Source organism: Pipistrellus hanaki, assembly GCF_964339955.1.
Source record: "Pipistrellus hanaki genome assembly, chromosome: 13".
In the NCBI taxonomy this organism is placed as follows: domain Eukaryota; kingdom Metazoa; phylum Chordata; class Mammalia; order Chiroptera; family Vespertilionidae; genus Pipistrellus; species Pipistrellus hanaki.
The window spans coordinates 21,613,575-21,638,631 of NC_140515.1; the positions used below are offsets into that span (position 1 = coordinate 21,613,575).

Here is a 25,057-nt window from a genome sequence, read left to right on the forward strand (position 1 = left end):
CCTTAATTCTTACAAGATTCACTATGTTTTAAGTTGTCTAAACACAAAAATAAACAGATTTCCCTTTTGAACTTTACCTGCATCTTGCATGAACTAAGTCGCTGAATTTGTCGGTTCTTTCATTCTCATTTAAACAACCTGAGGACAGCATGGCGGATGATAAGGCTGATGTTGGAACATCTGTGTGAGACTTTCCAAATAACTGTCTTCTAATAAAGTTGTTATTGTTCAGGAAAACGTTTCCTTTGTTTCCTTTCCCCCCCAGAGTTTCTAAGATGTAAGCCATCAGGCAGCAAATGCGCTTATGAGTAAACATGTACATAGAGGAGGATGCTGCCTTTGACCAGGGACACATATAAGTAAAGGCCTGGCAGGAGGATATGACAGATGAGCATGTCTGAAAGCTGTCTTGGGAAATGGCTGTGTTTGTTTATTAGGGTAGAACATGCTTATTTCAAGAATTCCCCAAAATAATGAACATGAGAATTATCGTGGGGCATTAGGCTTTGGCCAGTGTTCACGACGAGCTAGGACACATAACTGACCCCCATCCCCTTTGCGGACAGACATTTATATGTTCACAAACGTGGCGTAGCCACCTCTCCACAATTGATGCCTGGAAACCCAGCCAAGTGTGGAGCTTCGGGGCTGAGACAAAGCCTTCCCCTTGTTTAAAGACCCCCTGAAATGCCGCTTCCTCCATAAACCTTCCCTAACGAAGTGGAAATGGGAACCAGATGCTCTCCAACCTCACTACAAAGATAATCATATTTACTCTACAGCCTAAGATACCATCTAGGACCAGGTCTGTGCAAACTGTTAATGCAGCAAAGTCACTGAACACGCAGCTGGAAGGGAAGCTGGGGTTCGGTGGAGCCGGAGGACCCCAGGGGCAGAAGCTGGGATGCTTTCTCTTTTCACCCGCAGCATTCAGCGTGGAGTTGTTAAATAAGGAGCGCTCAGGAGACACTCTTGGAAGAAATTTACCCCAACCCCATCCTTTTATTTAGCTTAAAAGTGAGGTCCGGAGAGGAAGAGGAGTCACAGAGGACTGGGACCAGCATTCTGACAGACTCTAAGGCTACTGCTGCAGCTCTCATGGCGGGCAGCCTCTGTTCCCCCCTTCTCCTTGTGTCTTTGCTTAGTGGTTTCTGGGAAGCTGATGCCCGCATGCAGCTGCCACCCATAGGGCAGAAGGCCTATGATGTCCAGCTGATGTCACAGAGCTTTTTTTTTTTAAAAAAAAACAAAACAAAAACAGCTTAATTAAACACTGTCACCTCCTTGGAGAGCAGCATAAAAGGAGAAATGGTCTGCAGTAGCACATAGACTGCATCCCAGAGCAGGCTGTTCAAACTGGGCTCATTTTCATCTCTCCATCCTTTTATCCTTTCTTTCTTCCTTCCTTCCTCCTTCCTTCCTTCCTTCCTTCCTTCCTTCCTTCCTTCCTTCCTTCCTTCCTTCCATCTATCCATCCACCCACCTATCCATATCTATTGCCAAGTACAGCTTGCTTTAGCCAAACTTTGCTTCAAATGTTTTATATTTACATAGCCTTATTTAACCCTGACACAGACGTTGCAAAGGTCTTGCAGGTGAAGATTTTTAAGATAAAAGAGCAAAGTACCTTGCTCCTAGTCACAGAAGTTGGCAGGGTCAGGTTTTGAGCCTTAGGCTGCCTAATTCTAGAAGCCCTGTCCTAATCACACTGTCCTCCGCTTCCTGAGTTGGGGGGTATGACATGTCATGTTGTGACAAATGGCATGTGATGATAAAGGCAACCAAGCAAATCACCTGAAAACAGAAAGATCCCCCAGAGTTCCTGGGAGGATAAAGTAGAATTATAGATGTGAAACACCCTAGTACAGTGCCTGGCACATCTGTCAAGTGCAATTAATCTCACAAGGAACATTCTAGGCTTGGGGAGAGAAGTTCACCTCTCCATTCATATTACATAAACAATATAGAATACTATTTCTTTATCCCATGATAGAACATCATGGCTTTAGAAAGCAGCCGGGGAGGTGAGAGTTGTGACTGCCAAGAGTAAAGGCGGTGGGAAGGATGCACATTGGGAAGGTCATTGCTGGGGACGGAGAGGGTCACGGAAGAAAAGACAGATGCTTCAGAAGCAGCACCTCCGAATCATCTCCTGTGTCCCCGGTCTGGGAGAAAGTGTATGGGTCCCATTGACACAAAAAGAGCTCGTGATTCAGCCAGTGGTTCGACTGAGTGAGTCATTTCTGGAAAAAGAAAATCCATACCATGGCATTAGTCCCTTGCCTGACATTTTTCTACCTCGTGAAACTAGGGTTGGTCCCCCTCCCTTCCCCAAATCCTTCTTGTTAATTTGAAGGGATAAACATGGAACTCTCTGTTTTTGAACTTCTTAGTAGTGTTGCTATGCATGATTGCTCAACTGCTTCAGTTTACCCAGAGGGTCATTTCAGTTGAATCCTTTGGCATGAGATGTCTGGAGACTCACACAGAGCCATCACTCCAGGGCACTCAGCTACATTTGCGCTTGTAATGAAGACATATCCATTAATTAGGGGTCTGACCAACAAATAATGTGACTGGAAAAAGGATCAGGCACTGAACCAGACCAAGAAATATGTGGATGAGCTTAGGAAGAAAAACCAAAAAGGCAATTGCTTCATTAAAATGACCAATTTCCCAGTTAAAACTTGCAGAGATTATACAAGTAGACAAATTCTGCTGATGAAAATAAAAATTGTTCATATCCAAAAAAATATGTAAAAAAAAAAAGCAAAGAAAGGAGAGGCTACACCTGAGTCACTGGTGCTGTTTACCTATTCTATCTGCCACACAGAAAGTCTCCCCCTTGAGGACCTGAAAATTCTGACGAAAATTACTGGTGGTGGTTTGACATTGATTTGATATAGACTTGTGCTAGATTTCCATTTTGACATCGATTTGATTGTCAAGTTAGTCTTGGACTTGTATTGACTCTGATTGGTGGTAATGCTATTCTTTGGAAGGAATGCAAATATAGTAATGAAGTCAGAAAAAAAAATGCATTCTTGATTCAGGATCACATGTTCTGGGTTGCATAGCTCTTTACTTCGTTGAGGTATGCCATGCAGTTATCCTTTAAATGATTTTCTCTTCCAGTGTCTTGATCAATATAGTGTAGATGCGTATATTACTTTTTTCTGGAAATGTATCTAAGATGCCATGTAATGGACACTGGTGCTCTACATCTATCAACAAATAGAGAGGAGACCTCAAAATGGCAACACAAGTTTGAGTTCAAGGTCACCTTGGGGTCAATAAGAATGACCTATCGGATGACATCCAGAAGCAAGGGAATCAAAACATGGCCTGTCCTAGGCTGTCTTCCTCAAGACTTCCCCAGAACTTAACATTGGTTATGCTGACATTTGATGTCACACAAGTCATCTGGACTCTTTTGAAATATCTTCTTTCAATTCTCTGCCTTCCTTCCCTTATAAAAAGAAGAAGGATGTATATATTCATTTTGAGATGCAAGAACAATTGTAAATAAACATTTTTAAAAAAGATTCCACTGTTTTTTTTCAGATTTTTCTTTGACTTTCTAAAGAAAAGGCAGTTTCATTTTAGCAGTGTTATGAGTAGCTTCGATTGCTTTAACTCCTCAAGAGAGTCATATTTCTTGGTTTTGCTTGATTTAAAGAAATAGTAGAAAACATTCACATATTTTAAACCATGAAATTAAAAAAAAAGATTTTAAATTCCTAAGACATTAAAAATTAAGCTTGGGATTACAAAGTGCTGGTTCTTTGTCTTTACAAATAAGTAGTTATTTTTTCTAAGAACACCAGGCTATATCGGTGCTTTCAAACAATTTCTGCTTTATCTTTAACCTTTTCTCTCTAATAAGCAAGGCATAACAGGGGTCTTCAAACTTTTTAAAGTGGGGGCCAGATCACGGTCCCTCAGAGAGCCGGAGGGCCGGACTATATGAACTATTATACTAATCCCTACTGTAACACCTTGGCTGCGCTCACTGCCCAAAAAACCTGGCGGGCAGGATCAGACTCCCCTGGGGGCTGCATGTGGCCCACGGGCCGTAGTTTGAAGACCCCTGCTAAGCCTATTAGCATCACTGCCTGAACAGCTTCAAGCTGAACACTGGGTATGGATGCCTTGACTGTCTGCTCATGTGCCTTCCTCTCAAGAGAGGCCTGCAAGAGGGATGTTTTCACCCCAAGATGAACATGAGAACACCAGGGCTAATCGTGACAGCATCTGGGCCAGGTTACCAGGGACAGCTGGCAGGGCTGGGCCTCTCCCCTACCTCCAGCTAACCCTGGCATTGGCCTCAGACTACTGGGCTCTCCTGATTACACCATGAGGGTGAACTAGCCCATTTTGTAGTGTGACCATAGTACAGAGGGCTATCCCATGCAGTATGCTATGCAGTGACCACACTCTCCGAATAGCATTGTGGGCAATGCTGTTCTCACCAGCTCCCTTTTTCTCAGTTTTAAGCCCAAGGTTGCCTTTACTTCCAGCCAGCTCTCCAATGAGGTGTGAGTGGAACAGGCATATTATTAAATCTCCTTTAGGCCCATAATTTTGTACTTGCTTCTTAATATACTATCTCTCGGGACTGCTGAAACTTTTGCCATCCCTTTCCTATTGCTGGGTATGTTGGTTCTTCTTTTTTCTCATAATAAATAAATTTGTAAACCGCTGACCAATTTAAATAAGATTCTCCAAAAGAGAATTATTGGGTTAAAGCATATAAGTATGAACAGTCTTCAAATGTACTGGCAATGTTTTCTTGAAGACTTATTTAAAAACTAATTTTCATTCTTAGAGTGTAAAACCTAAAAAAAAAAATATTTTTTCATAATGAAATAGAATCTCTGTTATTTCCTTGCCATTTTCCCTATTATAAGATAGTATATAAGTGTAACAAAAGGTCAAATATATATCATATATAAAATAGGGTAAAACTTGGATATTTTTCATACATACAAGTAGACATACATTATGAGGTTGTTTAAAATTAACAAATTCTTTCCTTTAAATAAAGAATGCCTCCACAGAGAGTTCGTGTTCCAATCCGCTGACGGGCTTCAGCTGGCCTCTGTATACTGTCTGCCAGCCATCCCACCATCAGGAAGCCATGCATCTGAGCCAGAGGGTCTTGCATTCATTTGTTTATGGTCTCAAACACAGAACTGGACAGGGCCATGTGGCCCACACTCACATGAGTAAGAAACTTGCAAAGCTCACTTACTCCTTCAAGAGCAGAGCAGCTTGTCTGGACTATCACAGACACTCTCATACAGAATCATAGCTGAGGACAAAGGACTTGGCACCATTGTATGGTTGAGTAGTATGCTGTAACTCCAACTTCCAGCATCCATCCCACTGGCCATGGGAAGAGCTGAGAACTGGACTTGCCTTGGTTTCCAGTTCCCATCCCCAACCACAGAATGGATCTTCTAAATTAAGCTGCAGCCCACCGCTGCCTATGTATTTGATGAAAAAATTTAACGATGATCAGGTGTGTCAATATTTGGGTTATATAAAGTGTTGAAATTCATGGTCCATAAATGATCTTAGAAGTGCTTAAGAGTCACAGGAAAAAAGCACCTTCCAGACTTGGAGTCTCATCAAGCTTAGCAGCCCCAGCTTGAGAACGCGTATAAAACATGCCTATATGCGTTCCTATAAAATGGTGCATGATAAGGGGAAAACAGGGTTCTCACAACAAGATGTAATAGTTTACACACAAGTGAAGGTTAAAAACAAATGAGTCCTAAAGCAGAACCAAATGTAAACAGTTACCACCTTAGTCTTGCACTTCATTTAGGTCGACTTTGCTAGGAAATGCTAACCTCACTAGACCTTCAGCTCTATGAAAACAGCAGCATTGCGCTTTCAATGTTCTATTTTCAATGACGGTTAACTCAACATTTCAAAGTATAGAAGTTATACGAGGCCAAGAATGATAAATAACACCTCACAATTGCTGAAATCTGATTACACTGAGATAAGGGCAGGCCAAATTCTGCTCATACAAGTTTACACCTAAAGAACAAGGGAAGGAGAGGGAGAGAGAATAAAAAGGGAAGAAAACTTTAGATTAATGAATGCTTCCAGTTACTCCTCTCGATTTAATATAAACAAGGAAACAAAGAAATGAATTCAGGATCCCATTTACACTGAGGGGTGGAAATTAATAAAACAGTCCCATCCTGAATGAAAAACTAAAATTGACTTCCATTTAGGAAGCTAATTTATGCACTCCCGAGTCCTCCCACAAGCTAAGCAGCATAGACTATCCCAGCAGGCGCAGAACAACAGATCTTGAACCCTGCTGTGTTTGTTCAAGAAGCAAGTTAAGCTATTCCTAACAGGAAACAAAACAGGCAGCTGGGCTATTAAGTAGGATCCTTGGCCACACTGTGAGGCCCTGGGTGCATCAATTGCTTTTCCAAGCAGGATTGGAGGTGTGGCTGTCTTTAACTCGGGTTTTGAGAAGACTGCTGTGCCTGCTCAGAATTCTCAGGCTGATAGTAACTAATACCAGACCAGCAACACATAAAGCACCTTCAAAACCTCCAAAAAACTGTCTTTGACAAACTCCAAAAGCATAGGAAAGCAGCACACAATGAAGGCAAGGGATACCAGTGTGTGCGAAAATTAACCCCCATAAACAGCCAATGAGTATTTTTGCCTTTCAGTATGCAAGGCCCCACTCGACAGTGATTAAGTTCACCACTGAGTGAATATCTGTTGTTTAGTTTCTACAGACAGAATCTACTTGAATGAATAGGCAGCTTGAAAAATGGGCCGCCCCCCGCCCCACCCCCAGGTATGACTATTGATTATGCCTTTGCAATGGCGCTGGGAAATTCTGCTATATTATTATAATAAAATATGATCATCCAGATATTTTTGTTGAAGTCAAGAAGTACCATGTAAAGAAAAAAAGGGCAAATCTTTCTCACATATGGATGATTTTTCATTATTGAATTCAAGGGCAATCAATACACTGGAGAAAGCTGTTCAATTTCCACCAAAAAAAGAGATCTGTGATAGCCTGAACGCATCGGGTCTGCACACTACATGATTTTAAACCAACATTTCAGGATGCTGCCTATGTATTTGGTGAAAACATTTAACAATGATCAGGTGTGTCAACATTTGGGTTATAGAAAAGGTTGAAATTTATGGCCCATAAATGATCTTAGAGGTGCTGAGGAATCACAGGAAAAAGCAAAACAAAACCATTTGTTTGCAAACAATTGTTCCAGAAAATAGTCATAAAGGGCTAGGAGATAAGTTTTGAAAGATCCTCAAAATATTAGACTCATAAAAACCATAACTTATAGACAATATTCATTAGTGGCTGCTACATGTAAGAAGGACATCCAAATAGGACATTTTTAATTGTAGATCAGCAAAGAGATGAAAATAAGCATGTTTATAGAGACATAGCCATTTAAAATATTTATAGAGGAACAGTTGCAGATGATACAAGATGGCACAAATACAGACACCATATGTCCAATGTACGCACTCATGACCTGGTGTGAAAAACAGGCCAAAGAGGAAGCAGCTGGAGATGCCTCCCTCTTATCCCAGAACAATAAACTCCTGAGTTTGGAAGGGGCTCATTATAATCATGTCCACAGATGGGTGAAATCTACAGGTAATGTCAAAAAAAGTTAGGAAGAAATCTCTCAAAAACAATTGTCTCTTGAAGCATTTGCTTTGTGGGGTGTCAAACCCAATCAGCATGTCTTTCTGACTCATGTAAAGGGAACAGTCAGGAAATACACAGAGTTTCTAACAAAATAGGAGGAGTCCAGCATATCTTCTAGATCTAGAATCTTCTCTCATCTCCTGATTATCATCAGGCTTGAGTCAGAACCACAGAACACTGCAGAGTTCCCAGACTTCATTATCACACAAGACTTCTCTCTTGACCTGCTTTAGAGCATCCTTTGACAAGCAAATAGTCACAGGACCTCTAAATTTTGTGAGAGTCCAGCATATATCAAGCTCTGTGCTAGGCACAAGTGAGAGAAATAACTCTCAAAACCTAACTGCAAAGTTAGTCTCTCGCTCCTGTTAAATAAACAAGAATTCTAAGGCTTAGAGAGCTTAAGTTACTTGCTCATGGTCACAAGTGAATGAAGGTGGGAATGGAGCTCACCATATTTCTTTGCAGGGTAAGTGCAAGACAACCTATTTGAGGGGAATTAATGATTGTAAGAACCTCATCTTTCCAGTAAAGGACTCTGCAGGTGTCACTGTGGTAACCCTGGGGCGGGCAAGGAAGGGTGAGAGGGGCAAGGATGCTCAGACACAACCAGTGGATACTGGTGGTCCTGAAGGAGGGTGCTTCCATCTGCAGTGGGCCTCCAATCAACAGCCCTCTCCTTCCAGCCCAGATAGCCAGAGGTTTATATTTGGTCTCCTCCAAACTGCTGAATTGCTCAGAAACTACCCCCAAAGAGTTCTGAAACCATTTCAAGCAGGGTTCTTAATAATTTCTAATATTATTTGAACAGAGAAGACAATTTATAGGTGAGCAATGGGAGGAAAAGCTATTTCATGTTATATAGGGCTGCAGAACAAGGCCCTTGCATGGCCCAGCAGGTTTTGGAGACAGGGAAGCCGCTGGGAATCTTCCATGACTCTGAACTTTGTATGATCACAATAACATGCTTCCCTTCACAGGGCATAGGATGTGAGTCAACGCATGACAACAGAAGAAAAGAGTTCAGTGGACTAAGTGCTGTTGAAGAATCAGATGTCCCAGCAACAATTGTTCTTACCATATCCCGCGTTGGTTTGCTTTGAACTTTGTTTAAACTTCCATGGCTGATGGCAATTCAAATTCACGAGGAATCTTCTACAACAGAATCCTTTTGTATATGGATCAGTGGAAAGTTGATGAACAAATGCCAGTAAGTTGGGGCCAGTCCATTTTTAGGCACTGAATTTATTAAATCTCTTTAAAAGAAATCTCAAATGTGGGCAATTAGGAAAGCGTGACCTATCAAAGATGCTAAGTCTTCCAGATACTCTGGAATTCTGACCATATATTTATCCTGGAAGTGGCTGCTCTACTCAAATACTTTTAACTTTTAATGAAGTGTTCAGTCCTTTTGTGATGGCACTGGAGTGTAATCAAACATCACCACAAGCCAAGTCACACACTAGCATGTCTCGCCTTGTTTAAATACTCAAATACATTGTGTAATGATTTCTAGGCCTCTGGTTGTCCATATGGTCTGAACAGACTGTCTTTTGTAGAGCAGTTGTGCCATCTCCCTCAACGAGGAAAAACCAAATTATCTCTTTTACAAACTGGAGAGTCGGGGAGGTGCTGCTGAAATTTCGGACTGGCACCCTTCCTCAACTCCTGAAACAAAACCACCCTTCATTTGGCCCCCGGAAATGACTGTGTCTCCTGGAAATCTTTCTCAGGTTTGTGAAACAGACAAGAACAAGGCAGCAGGCATCACGTGATATGTTTTCTGCCATAACTGTCTTTAAGATACAATGACATGCCATGGGGACGACACAGCAAAGCCAGCACTGCAACCACATGGAGTCTTTCTGGACAGAGAACATTCTAGATGGTGGATCCAGGTCATCTCAGACAGACAATGAGGACCAGTGAAAGGGTCTGGCCATTGGTAAGAACTCTGTTCTAATGTTCTCTGGGTGACAAGACAAGAGAAGGAGCTGTTGGTTTTGTAGCTAGTAAAACCCAAGGGGAGTTTGCAGAGATTTGGCTTCAGAGCCCAGAATCTAAACTTGGTCACTGGGCCTTCCTAATTTATTCACATGATATGTCTCTCTAGGAAAGTTCCCCAGGGAAGATCTAGAATGCGATGTTTGAAGGAATGTGCCAAACTTTACCCTTGACCTATTATTTGAGAATTCTTAGCAAAATGGTTGGGCAGAGATTTGCTCCCATATCACTGTCTACTACAGGGCTCCTTGGGGGGACCTTGGGGGACTAACTTGGCAGCATGACAGGGGACAGCTGACTCAGTTGGCCTTTTTGCTCCTGTCCAACTTCAGGCTGCTGAAGTTGTAAGAGGAAAACCATTTCACTGGTCATGAACAGTGCTGAGTGCACAAGACCATGGAAACATGCACAGCTCGTGAGCTCTGGGGATGACTGGAATGTGATGGAAAAGAGTTTACCTTTTGTGCCTGAGGGAGCTGAAAAATAAGGGGAAAACAAAACAAAAAGAAAAAAAGCAATCATTATATAAGAAGTGAAGATTAACTGTAAAACTTTGTTCAGCTGCATTGGCAAATGAAAAGACCATAATTGGGAGAAAAAGAGGAAAATAAAACTAAAGCCAAGTCATTTCCCAAAATAAAGCTTCAGTGCTGATTATTGCATCTGCTGTCTGAATCTGTAGTGTCAACAGATCGTTGTGAGCAGGCATTTTGGGAATCTCCATGCCCAGCCAGTCTGGTAACCTCCCTGCAAAGCTGGACATGAGGTTCTGTTCACTAGCCCAAAACACACACACTTCCAAGACCCAATCCCTTCTTCCTGTAACATCAGTTCCCACTGGAGGAGGGCTCATCAGACACGTTTGTGGTTGGGAGAGGGAAGGGAGCAAGACCTATTGGTCTCTAGTGGTTACAGATCAGGGCTTAGAATTATCTGGGCCACATGTTGATGGTACCAAAGTTGAGAAACCCTGTTGTACATAAAGGTAAGACAATTAGAAGTAGGTTATGCTTTTAAAGCCCATTTCTTTGCTTTGTGGCACATTAACCATTCCCTTTATTGGTGGTTAAGAAAGCATGCACAAGAATTTGTATTTCTGAAGTTAAGCTGATATTCTTAGAACAACAAAAAGGCAGTCAGTCAATGCATAATATCCAGCATAATCGCTTTCCCAATGGCATAGGCAAGAAACTGAAGTCATAGACATGCAGAAAGATGAATATTTACAAGATGTATTTGTCTATTTTTCTACATTGAGACTGTCAGGCTTAATGCCACATTATTTGTGACATTATAGTACACAGTGTTTTAAAAAGCATTTTTCTAATCTGGAGTAGAATTAGTGTTATCTGCATATAATACCAAATCTAAGAATTCATTTTTAAGACAAACTTATTTCTTAGAGATTAACATTTATTGGCTGTGAATTCATCATCAGGTACCGTATTAAGCCCTTTCTTTGTATTATCAAATAAAATCACAGCAACCCAATACTAGGCACTCATATTATTCCCATTTTACAAATGACAAATAAAATGAAAATTAGAAGTTATGTAATTGTACAATATCCCATAGACAATAAATTACAAAGCTGGATTGCCTGTCTTTAAAACACACAAATTCAACGAAACTCATACATTAACAAAGGTCACAAACACTTGAAAATTGTGACCCCAGACTTCCTGTCTCTAGACTTCAATATGATTTCTTTTATTATTGACTTTGAGAGAGAGAGGAAGGGAGAGAGATAGAGATAGAAACATTAATGATGAGAGAGAATCATTGATCAGCTGCCTCCTGCATGCCTCCTTCTGGAGATCCAGCCCGAAACCCAGGCATGTACCCTAACCAGAAATCAAACCATGATCTCTTGGTTCCTGGGTCAACAACCCATCACTGAGCCACACCAGTTTGGCCACTAATGTTTATAACATCAGAAATACTAGAAGATGCAAGACAACTAAACCAGACATCCTAGGGCCCCCATTTGGATCTTCTTTCCTCCCATTCTTTTTGGCTTTGGAAGAATGCTCTCTCTTCCCATGCACCAAGATCAGGGCTTTCTTGAACCCACCCTACAGCCCTGACCCTGTATAGGAGCCCAGCAAAGGGCAGAAGGATAAATCCAGACCAACAAGATGTCTCAGGTCCCAGAGACTTCTCCAGGATATAGAAGAATGTCCATGAGGGCACATGTTGAGTGAACCTCCCCAACACATATTTTCCACACAATTTTATCCTGAAAGGTCTTCTTCCAACTTAAGAAGACAGGAATACAGGCATGCTTTTTGAATTCTTTCCTCCCAGTTAAGGCTGTGACTATGCAAAAGGAAGTTCACGAGTTCTTCCAGTGCTTCTCAAGAGGTCGGGGAAAATATGTATGGAGAGGTGAGAAATCGAGCTTAAAATGAGGAATCATTTAAAGAAAAATCTCTTAAATATTAAACATCTTTTCACACAATGGAAAAGAAACCTTAGAGATGCGAACATTAGGGGAATGATGAATGTGTGTTTCCTTAGGAAAGCATTTGCCCTGAATCACAGCTATGTCATATGAAATGCACGGGGGGCCGTGAGGATTACAAATGTTTGACGAACTATAAAATAAATACCAAAGTTAAGCCCGTACAAACTGCTGGACTTGACAGGCCTCTCTGGAAGGAGACTTCCCTCTTTCTCTCTCTCTTGCTCTCTTTCTGGAAGTTTGATCTTCATGGAGCAGAAAAGACCACTTTTTGCCTCACCCGATTGAGAAACCCTGGGAAGGAAAATGAGAGACCAGGCCTCTGTGGTGATGTCCTTTGCTACAGCTGCCCTCAAACTTTCCACAAAACATATATTTTCCTCAAGAAATAACTCATGAGAACAAAGAGCAGCTTTCCTATCGGAGCTTTTAAATAACGTAAATTACAGCTTGCAATGCCCTAAACAGGTTGGACCACTGAGAAGGAGCCTTGGAATAGAACATAACAAATTCAGATCAGATCACTGGCAGCCACAGATGCTACTGCTTAGGAGTCAGCCCTGGAGGACATACAGTTCACTCAACATGTGCAAGCAGTATGCAGGGCCCCCAGCTGGGAGCCAGGTCCCAGACCCTGGGTCTGCCTTTGCCTCTGGCTGGAGTCTTGTGGCCCATGCCTTCCAGCCATTGGCCAAGGTGCTGTTCCGTAAAATGGAATGGTGGAGGGAGGGCTGGGGAATGGGCCACATCTTGGATGGCCAGTAGGTGTTGCCTTGAGGGCCAAGTCTGACTGATTAGTAATGGCTGTCTGGAGGAGATCAACCTTCTCACATGTTGAGAAGGATTCTGAAGTTATGTCTGAGTTTTGTTAGAAAGAATGTAACAACCAATTAGCAATGTCTGTTGTGGGCTAAAAAATGAGGAATAGCAAAAACATATTCCTGGACATGATGATCTCGGAAGGTCTGAGCGCATCTATAACTTTTTATGTAATTATTTGTTTCATGTCTCTCTCCCACAAGATCACAAGCTCCATGAGGGCATGAGGAGGATATCTGCCTTGTATGGAAGTCTCCATGAAGTTCTCTAATTGGTGCCTGTGACTGGTGTTCACCCGTTAAAGAAGGAGCCTTATTGTTATAGGGTATACCCAGGGTGGATGTCAGAGAAAGATAACTGAGGTAACTACCTGGATGTCACAGCCAACTGCACCCCTACACACCATGTTGATAACCCAAGTAGATGGCTTTCAAGAAGAAAACAAACATCTCTGCCACAAGAATAGGTACGAAATGTTTGGACACCCATATGCCTGGCACAGGCTTCTGTATATGTTCAGATTGTCTCACCAACCCATGGACGAGCATAAAACCAAGATGGAAAATTCCCCACCACCACTGGGTCTGAGGGGAGGCAACTTCTCTCCCACAAAGACCTCTCCTTCAAGGCCACCTTATCAGGCACTGCCTACCCATGTTTCACTCTCTGGGTCTGTTTCCTCACTACAAAAACAGTCTGCACAGGTAACTTCAAGTTCCTTCCAAGTCAAATGTCCCCAGATGGGATGATTCCACACCAACTGTGTACACCCTCTGGTCACTTTTTTTTTTAAAAAGCGTGAGGAAAGAAAGACGTCGTGGTGTGCTGCTAGCTTGCCCATCCTTAGAGGAAAGCTGGGTGCAGGATGCATTCATGTGGCACTTCATGTTTGAACACAGAAGACTAAGAATGTGTCATTCAAGAGAGAAGGAAGGAGAGGAAAGTGATGAAGATGAAGGTGACAGGAATAATAGAAACAGCCACTCTTCAGTGAATATTCTCAATGGACCAGGCACTTGGCTAAGTGCTTTACCATGGTGAGTAATGCTAGTTCTCACAGCGGACCTCTTGGTTAAATATTAGTATCATCCTCAGTTTATAGATGATGAAATGGATAATACATTTGGCCTTTGAACAACATGGGTTTAAACTGCATGGGTCCGCTTATTCGTGTTTTTTAATAAATGCAGAAAATGTTACTTTTTCTTCTTTATGATTTATTAATAACATTTTCTCACTTACTTCATTGTAAAAATACAATATGTAATAATATGACATATACAAAATAGAATGTGTGTTACTTGAAATTTTATGTTATCGGTAAAGCTCTGGTTGACAGTAGGCTAATAGAAAAATCAAAAGTTATACTCAGACTGTTACTGTTGACGATGCAGGGGTGGGGCACTTTGGGGTTAATACTCAGGACCCCTGCGCTGTTTAATGGTCAAATGTATTTAGAATGGCTAAGTACAAGTTCACCCAGCCAGGAGATGCTTGTGCTAAAGTTAAGTCTGTCTGCAGCCTACCTCCGCTTTAACTGTTAGGAGCAAGATGCTGCTTCTCATGGAGAACAATGGGGCTAGCACCAGGCCATGCCCCTGAAGCCTCTAAGGAATCTCTCAGACCACTGCACTGGGCACCTCCCATGTGAGAAAGGTGCAACGAGTAACCCTGGCACCACCTTTTATGAGAGAGTCTGGATGGAGGACAGATAATCCAGCTTATCAGTTCTCTCAGCCTATCAGTTCTCTCATCCACTGTACACTGGATGTACAGTGGAGCCTAAATATTCACCACTCCCTCTCCTATCACAGAAAGGGTCACATGCTCTCTCCTCCTCCTGGGACCCTCCCTCCCCTTCCCCCTCCCCTAGCAAACACCTTTACTTCTCTGGTAAGTTGTCATTGTCACAGAGAAGCCTTGCCTGACCCCACATATCATATGCCCTGATAATACCATGCTCATCCTATTCACAGTTACTGCCAATTTCAATAACTGACATTCTGCCCCTCCCCTTTTTTTTGGGTAACAGAAATCCAACATTTAGGGAGGCTCAGCTAAATGACTCTATTAGAGCATGCTATGGCTAAGTGATTCAGACATGGCCAATGAGATATCCATGGAAATGGCTTTCCCAAATGGTAAAGAAAAGGATTTCCTCCAGCCTACTGCCAGGAAGGGAGTTATAATGGCTGGCATCCTAGTAGCCATTCTGAACTATAAGGTTATCTTGAGGATGGAAACCACACACTAGGATGTTGCGTATAGCAGAAATGACAGCCAATTATAATAGCCATCACATGCTATGCAACATTCTAAGTCCTTTTCCTATATTAATTTATTGAAAACCCAAAGAAACTTTATTAGGCAAGTACTATTATCATCACACTTTTGCAGAAGTTACAACTGTAAGGTCACAGAGCCAGAGAGCGGCAAAGACAGGATTGGAGAAGGCAGAATAGTGAGAAGGCTATTAAATAACCTAGATGAGTGATAATGGACCAAGGTGCTGGAGGTGGAGGTGGCAGGCAGTGATCTCTATCTATTTGAGTGTAGAGAGGATGGACTGGATGATAACCGAGAGAAGGAAAGACATCAAGGATGTGTCCAAGGTACGTGGGCCAGGTAAATGCAGGAATGAAACAGCCATTTACTGAGAAGAGAGAAACTACGGGTCAAGGATATTTGAGGAAAAATATACAAAGTTCAGTTCTGTATGAAATTGGCAATTTTAAGATGTTTCTGAGATTTGCAGGCAGAGGTGTATGGTAGGTGGTGTAAGCCCTGTCAGGGGGCGGACAAGGCCACCAAGAGAGGGCGGTGAGAGCCCACATCCAGGAACCGCATCATGGGGGATTCCTCTAGCCCCAGGTCTGCATGCTGAGGTGGCCAGAAAGGAGCTTTGGGGGGCTGCAGGTGAGTAGAAGATCGGAGTACTCTCTGAGTCCCAGAAACTATACAAAGGTGTCCCAAAAAGAGACAGCACTTCCATGAGGAAAGGGCGTGCTTTGTTTTAACTTCCCTCATTTATTTCGTATCTACCTCAGAGTTGTACCCAGAGCCATGGGGACAACTGAGAGGACACAAATTGCTCTTTTGCTCAACCCAGTTCTGGGATTGAGTGGACTCCTTTTTAAAAATAAACTCCAATTAAAGATCTATTGATCAAAACAACACATTTCTCTATAAAATATGTAAAGACCAAATGGGAAACAAAGTGTTTTCCTGCCAACTGTGTAGAACAAAAAAAGCCTGGCCTACATATGTTTATCCTATTTGGGAAGCTGGCCCTTTGCCTCAGGCCGTATGAATGAGCAATACATCCCTGCTTGCTGCAAAGGTTCTTTGTGTTCATTTTTTTTTTCTTGTACATGTTAGCATTTATAATCTTCCATTCTTCTTCATTAAGCAACGTGGATAAAATCCCCACTTCTCTCTATATAAGAGGAAGTTCCACTAATCACCTCCAACTCCAAAAACTATGCCAAGCAGGGGAAGGTCTCCAATGAGCTGAGATTTGGCAGCATAGGTTCTGTCCCACATCCATCCACTCCCACCATTGCACAGCAAGCCACCATTGTTGCCCACCTGCCTCCCTCCTCACTTTTTTTCCTCCCTCCAGTCCTTTCTCTTTATTGCATCCAGAATGATCTGGCAATATAAGCCTGTTACTTTCCCAGTCCTGTTGCCCAAGCCTCCTTTGCTTGCCTCAAAGCCTTTGTGTGGCTCTCTCTGATTGGTTGATGCTCCATCCCCTGGCCATGTCAATTCCCTGATGTCCCTTCCCCCACGGATTCCCACCCATCTATCAGATTTTAGCTCTGATGGCACCTCCTCTAACAGGAGCCCTTATATCAACCCCAAGTGTTTTTCTATGACATCATCTTGTTTATTCCTGTCTTAGCATTTATTATATTCTGTAATCTTATTTGTTACCTCCCCACCTGAACTCTTAAGATCCATCCAAATGCCATATCTGTCTTATTCAGTTTTATCATCAGGGACTAGACATGTGCTGTATCTGGCCCTTGGTAAGAATTTAGTACAAAGGAAAGAGGGAAAAAAGAAAAGGAAATGTGGATGAAGAAAGAATGGATGGGGAGAGAAAGAAAGGAAACTAAAAAAAGAGATAAGACAAGAAAACAGGAGGTAGGAAGAAAAGAAGGAAGGAAAAGGAAGGGAGGACAAAAGGAAAGGAAGCAGGAAGGAAGGGATGAAAGAGGGAAGGCCTTGGAGTTTGGTAGGCTAGTTTCAAATCCCACCCTACCACTTTCCAGCTGTGAGGACTTGGGCAACAACATATCTCTGGCCTCTGAATGTCTTACCTGTCAGACAACAGTAATAACACCATTTCATGGGATTGGTGTGAGGACTAAATGAGATAAATACATGCCCAAGTCTCCTGCCTTCCATTAATCCCCTGGCATGGTGCTGCCAATGCCGGAGGGAAGAATGGGAGCAGTGACAGAGACAGACAACTTTTAGAGTGCAAGATGAGAACAAACCAGGGTCAATAAAAGAAAATAAATTTAACTGACTTTTCTATTTTAAAATTACTCAATTCCCCATTTAAATTTTTCTTCCATATCCCCTAAGTCAAGTCCTTCAAACCTTGTTAGAAAGACTCAGGTGAGAGAATGGTATCTATGTATTCCAAATTGTCTTGCTTTTGCCAGTTTGGGTGTTATCTTACATGACCATAGACCAGCAATTTTCAACCGCTGTGCTACAAGTATATTTAACACATGCAATACTTGACTATTTAGTCAGGGGCACTGACCTCTTTTCACTTAGATTGCCAAAAAAAAAAAAAAAAAAAAAAAAAAAAAAAAAAAAAATTACAATAGCCAATATAGCAATAGCCATCCAGTGTGAATGAATCAAAATTATACCTTTTTTGTCAGATGGGCAGAAAATATAATTTTTGGTGTGCCACAGGATTTTAGAAATTAGTTTATATGTGCCATGAGGTGAAAAAGTTTGAAAAACACTTCTGTAGACAAGTTATTATTGATTTCTCAAAATGTAGTTTGGGGTATAGATGAAACTTTTAACTCATTTTTCCAACATTATGTTTAAAAAACAATATATATCTTTGCAACACACAGATATTTTAAAGTGTTCTTTTGAAAAAAAAAATCTCATAAGCAATGCATGTTACTTGTAGAAAATTACATATAAAAGACAGGCAAAGAAGACCTTTAATACCACCTACTATTCTAATATCCATTGCTGACCTTGGGTAACATCATGTTAAACGACTGTACAGTATTCAATTATTTAAATATATAATAAATTGCTGAAACCGGTTTGGCTCAGTGGATAGAGTGTCGGCCTGCGGACTGAAGGGTCCTGGATTCCATTCCGATCAAGGGCATGTACCGTGGTTGCGGGCAATACCCCAGTAGGAGGTGTGCAAGAGGCAGCAGATTGATGATTCTCTCTCATCGATGTTTCTAACTCTCTATCCCTCTCTCTTCCTCTCTGTAAAAAAATCAATAAAATATATTTTAAAAAAACAATAATAAATATATAATAAATTACTTATTGAATTCCTTGTTATTAACTATCTGAATTGTATTCACCTTGTCACTAACATGAATGACATTGTAATAAATATCCTTGCAATAGATGTCCTCATAGTGAAACTAGAGGCCCAATGTATGAAAATTCATGCACTGGAGGGGGTGGGTCCTTCAGCCTGGCCTACCCCCTCTCACAGTCCAGGAGCCCTCGGGTGGGAGGCGACCCAGTGACTGGGAAGGCAACACCCCATCACACCTCTGCTTCTGCCACTGCCAGCAGAGCAAGCCTAGGCCAGCCCTAGTTATCTGAGTCTTGGGCAGCCCTGGACGGCTGGGCAGCCACCATCCAAGGCATGCTTGTGCCTTGAGCTGGCCCTGGATGGCTGGGGGACTGAGGGGACTGGGGAACTCCAGAGGCAGGTGCACAGAGTGGAGCCCCCTGGTGAAGCTGAGGGGATTAGGTGTCACCATCTTGTGGCTATGGGAACCGCCACCTTTGAGGGCATGGCAATCAATTAGTATATTCCCTCCCTATTGGCTGTGGGCACTGCCATCTTTGAGGGTGTGGCAGTCAATTACCATATTTCCTCTGGATTGGCTATAGGTGCCACCATGTTTGCGATGGTGTGAGGGTCAATTAGCATATTCCCTCTTTATTAAATAGGATTGTTGTATATATTTTCAACTTTTCAAGAAGCTGAGTTACTAGTTAAAGGACATTCTATATTTTAGTTAAATGCCCCAAGAAAAGCTTTCTCAATTTACATTCTGAACAGGATTCTGTCTTTATTATTCATCTCACCACCCCTAAGTCAACACTATGTATTATTATTTTAAAAATTCTTCCAGTAATTAAAAGAAAATAAATTATATGGATAGGTCTTTTCCATGGTCCAAATAAGTTACAGACAGAGAGAATACTCAAATTCAAATTTCCTGAACAAGTAGTTCTACTGCTTGGCCACTGCAGAGTAGCTACCAGGTGTCATTTAGGAGGAAAGAAGTGGACTGATAACTAAAGATCAGGTTTTTTTGGATGAAAAAAACCTGTTTTTGTTTGTTTGTTTGTTTGTTTTTCTTTTTTCTTTTTTTTTCCTTTCAGCAGGAGAGCCATGCCTGGATGAAAGGCAAGGCTGCATAGATTACTCACTTAATGGCAGACATTTTTGGGGATGCTGGAAAATGTGGATTATTAATGGGCAGACCATTAGCTATATGTAACAATTCTCACATTACATACAGCTAAGCCTATCGGCTGGAGAAAAGTCCCAGACATTTTGCTCACTATAATGTTCTGAATATTCTCACAATAAGAAGTCATTTCTCATCAGGCTTGAACTCTGCATTGTATTGGGAATACAATTGTCATTCCTCACCCTTACTTTGGGTGGTCCTCTTGCAGAAAAAATTATCTGGAGTTGGGGAGCCCATGCTCCTGCTTGTTCCCTGTGAGAACACAGGTTGGTAGAATCAAAAGAAATTTGACAAAGTTCAGATGAAACCCCAGTGATGCGTTTGTATTTCCTGCTTGGAAACCACATTGGTTCACTTGGCAGTCCAGGGGTCAGTTTACATTAAGGAGAATCTGATAGGAAAGGAAGTTCTTTGCTGCAGGATTCATTTTGGAAATATCTGAACAGGATACAAAACCATTCAGACCTTCTCCTGAACTCCCACCCTACCAGTGTCACTTTTCAACATTGTGACTACTTCCAGTTGGATGCTCTAAGCTTCTGGTTTTAATTAAAACTTAATTTGCAAAAATGTTTCATAATTTATGCATGTCATGTAATTCCTTTGAGTCTATGAACTTGGAGCCAACACGGGGACATATAAGGAGACATTTTACTGAGAAGGTTGGGGGAGGAAAAGGAGGTAGTAAGAGAAGTACCAACAGGGGTGCAACAGAGGAAGGTACTACTACTTTTTTTCAGCCTCCCACAACCTAGATCTGAAGCCACCTGGGAGAGACATGGGCCTTGATGTCTAAAAGCAGAGAATACATACGGCATGTCATAGTCTCAGAGAAACAGAAAACTCAGAAATGACTAGAAGGCCCTCCAAGGAAGACCTATCATGGGATATGGTGATCCAAAGAATTTGAAACCCTTCAAAATAGATGAATAAGTTCTCCTCTTCCATAATGGAGGCATAAAGAACCCTCAGAGGAGGTGCTGGGATCAATGGGAACTCTCTCTGTAGACAGAAGCATTAGCTGGCACCATTATTTCTTTTGTTGTGATCTCCTTCTACTTGGCTGGCCCAGTGTGAGCAGGCACCAAGTCAATTAGCACCATTATAACACCATTATCTCTGTCCTTCTCCATTATCTTGGCTAACACCATTCACCTTGCTCTGCCATTCCTTGAGATCCAGCCCCAACCATAACACTGGCCATAGCCTCTTTCAAGTGACTTCAGAACCCCCACACATAGCAGCTGGCCTTGTTTCTCACCACAGGCTTTCTCAAGTATTGTAGTACCAAGCTCAGCATGAGCATCATATAGTCTCAGCTCACACTACAGCCTTTTTCCAAGTTCAGCATAAGCAGGAGTCTTCCTTGATTCACAATGTAGCCTTTCTAAAGCTGCTCCGAGCCCAGAACAAGTGCCAGCCATCATTGGGCCATACTGGAGTCCCTTCCAAGAAGCTCCAGATGAGAAACACTTCCAAGCCAGCTTTGACCCCCACCAGAGCCCCACCTAAAAAGATCCACATCCCTCATATTTTATAGGGGACCTGAATGGCACCAAAACAGCTCTCTCTCTAGAGCCAACTCCACACACCAGATCATCTAGGGTCATCCCCACCTACTGGAACACCAACAGTTATTGCAGTTCTATTATAAGAGGGGGACAAACACAACCCACGAAAGGGACATGCTTGGGGCACCTGGTTCTAGGGAGCCTAGGGCATCCTGCTACTGAGACCCACAAGATGTCCCCTACAAAAGGCTGTTTTTTTCAAGACCAAGAGATATAGCAGATCTACCCAATATACATAGTAACAAACACAGAGAGATAGCCAAAATGAAGAGACAAAGGAATAAGGTCAGGACAAAACTCCCAAGAAATAACTAAACGAAAATGAATATAAGCAATCTACCAGAAAATAATACAAAGAGATGGTTATAGAAATGCTCAATGAATTCAGGAGAAAACATGAATTTAGTGAGAACTTCAACAAAGATAGAAAATGTAAAAAAAAAAAGGCCAATCAGAATTAAAGAACAAAATAACTGGAAAAAAAAAATCCATTATATAATAGGAAATCAGCAGCATATGAGATGATGCAGAAGAATGAGTGGATCAGCAATCTTTAAGACAATGTAGTAGTAATCACCCAATAAGAACAGCAAAAAGAAAAAGAATAAAAATAAAATAAATGAAGATAGACTAATGGAACTCTGTACAACATCAAGCATAACAAAATTCACATTATAAGGGTACCAGAGAAAAGGAAAGAGAGAAAGGGACAAAAGTCCTATTTGAAAAATTCTCTAACCTGGTGAAGAAAACAGCCATCCAAATCCAGGAAGCATAGAGAGTTCTAAACAAGGCAAATACAAAGAGTTCCATACCAAGACACATCATAATTAAAATGCCAAAAGTTGAAAACAGAGAGAAACTTAAAAACAGCAAGAGAAAAACAGCTAGTTCAAAATAAGGGACCCCCTCCCCCCAAATTAGGCTATCAGGTGATAAAAGAATAAAATCCACAGCCAAGAATGCGCTAACCAGAAGGGTTATAATTCAGAATTGAAGGAAGGATAAAGAATATCTCAGTTCCAGCTGGTTTGGCTCAGTATATAGAGCATTGGTCAAGGGCACATGCTCAGGTTGTGGGCTCAAAACTTAGTAGTGGGTGTACAGGAGGCAGCCAATCAATGATTCTCTCTCAACATTGGTGTTTCTATCTCTCTCCCTTCCTCTGAAATCAATACAAATATATTAAAAAGAGAAAATAAATTTCTCAGAAAAGTGAAAGCTAAAAGAGTTCATTACCACCAAACTAGTATTATATAATAAATGTTAAAGGAACTCCTTTTTAAGCAGAAAAAAGAGGCCACCACTAAAAATAATAAAATATAGAGAAAAAACAATACCATTGGTAAAAAGGCAAACTTTTATTAAAAATTGTAGATCAATCAATTAAAAAGCTAGCATGAAGGTTAAAATAGGTTCGTGTGTGTACAATAATAAAGAATACACACACAAGCTGTAAATTACATTGCCAAAAACATCCAACATGGTGTGGGAGTGTGAGTAAAAATATGTATTACATTCAAATATAAGCAACCATCAACTTAAAAATAGACTACTATAAATATAGGTTATAATACATGATTCTGATGGTAACCACAAACCAATAACCTATAATAGACACACACACAAAAATAGAGAAAGAAATCCAGTCATTATCACTAAAGAGTCATCAATGTACAAGAGAATAGAGGAAGAGAAAAAGAAAGGCAGGCACAGAAAATACCAAGATAATACAATAAATGAACAGAGAAAACCTACAAAATTCACCAGAAAACAATTAATAAAATAGCAAAAGTATATACCTATCAATAATTACTTTAGCTGTAATTGACTAAGTGTTCCCATTAAAAGATATAGGGGGAATTGATGCATAAAAAATATGACTTGTGCATATGCTATCTAAAAGAGACTCACTTTTAACTGAAAGACACACAGACTGAAAAGGAAGAGATGGAAAAAGATATTTCATACAAATGGAAACAAAAAGAAATCTGGGGTAAAAATACTTATATCAGACAAAATAGACTTTAAAACAAAGACTAATGTAAGAGACAAAAAAGGGTATTACATAATGATTAAAAGATAAATTCTATAAGAGGATCTAACATTTGTAAACATCTATATACTCAACATAGGAGTATTTAAATACATAAAACAAATATCAATAGACATAAAGGGGGAAATTTATAGTACAAATATTAATGGTATTTAAATAAATCGATAGATCATCCAGGTAGAAAATCAATAAGGAAATATTGTCCTTAAATGATACATTAGATCAGATTAACTTAATCCATGTCTATAGAACACTCCAACCAAAAAACCCCAGAAAACACATTCTTATTAAGTGCACAAGGAATATTCTCCAGGATAGATACACGTAAGCCACAAAACAAATCTCAATAAATTTAAGGAGATTAAAATAATATCAAACATATTTTCTGATCACAACAGTATAATGATAGAAATCAATTACAAGAAAACTGGGGGGGGGGGAGAGAGAAGAAAGAAATACGCACAAACACGTAAAAAGCTAATCATGATACTAAACAACCTATGGGCTAACTATGAAATCAAGGATATAAAAATATCTTAAGACAAATGAAAATTGAAACATAACGATCCAAAAATCAATAGTTGAATAGATACATACATGCAATAAAATATTACTTAGCCATAAAATAGAATGAAATCTTGCCATAAGCAATTACATAGATGAACCTAGAGGGTATTGTGCTAAGTGAAATAAGTCAGACAGAGAAATACAAATACCATATGATTTCACTTATATATGGAACCTAAATAAAACAAACAGAGACAGAGTCATAGATACAGAGAACAAAGTAATGGTTGCCAGACAGAAGGGAGAAGGGATGGGTGAAAAAGGTGAAGGGGAATTAGAGATGCAGACCTCCAGTTGAAGAAAAATAGGTCATGGGTATGTAATGTACAGCTAGGGAAGAATAGTATTATCATAATGACTTTGTATGGTGACAGATGGTACTAGACTGTGGTGATCACATGGTAAGGAATATAAATGTCAGATCACTGTGTTGTACACCTGAAACTAATATAATATTGTATGTCAATTTTACTTTAATAATAAAAAAAAACCTCAGAGAAAAACTATAATGAAAACTCAAGAGTCTGCAATGAAACCATTACTTCACTCAACAGATGTCTTCAAGAGAAAATTTTCAGATCTGCCAAACTATTGAGACACAAAGAAATCTGTATAGCAACCTAACTAGAAATATTGGACCCCCAAGAAAGATGGCCAGAAAGACCCTCCCCTCAACACAAATCTTTTGCTAATTGTAAAATGAATGAATCTCAAGTCACTCTGCAAATCTGCAATGGCAAGAGTATATACATGGACACCCTATACCATGGGAAAAATTTGGAGGGGCCAGAAAAAAGGGGTCAATTTTCTCTTGAAGATAAAACACACTCCACACACTAGTGATGTCAGAGCTATATTTTTTTTAGTGGCCAACCTGGTAAATTAGATATTTCAGTGTAGATAATATTTATCTCTACTTCATCTCTTTTTCTATAACTCAGAGTCAATTTGGTCCTTTCATTTTTCTGTCTCCTACAACAGACTTAATAAGCTATGAAATAAAAGCAGAAGGCTACGTAGTTCTTTCACTCATTAAGCCTGTATCTCACATGAGTGAGCACATCATATAGATAATCAAGGGTAAAGGTGTGGGCTGTGAGTGACATACAATCCTCAGAAGGGTAA

At 40.7% G+C, this 25,057-nt stretch overlaps 1 protein-coding gene across 4 annotated transcripts in view; it reads right to left on the reverse strand.

The window, feature by feature from the left end:
• Positions 1–25,057, reverse strand: part of CACNA2D3 (calcium voltage-gated channel auxiliary subunit alpha2delta 3) — a 781,459-nt gene that overhangs the window by 228,065 nt on the left and 528,337 nt on the right. For 3 of the 4 annotated variants that reach the window (XR_014796706.1, XR_014796707.1, XM_084903113.1), the window contains exon 14: positions 10,195–10,212. The exons of the other annotated variant lie outside the window; for it this stretch is intronic. Coding sequence is in view for 1 of the 3 variants with exons in the window: in XM_084903113.1 (XP_084759239.1) it covers positions 10,195–10,212 (18 nt within the window). In the remaining 2 variants the exon portion in view is untranslated. The remainder of the gene's footprint in view (positions 1–10,194; positions 10,213–25,057) is intronic. 4 annotated transcript variants of the gene reach the window in all.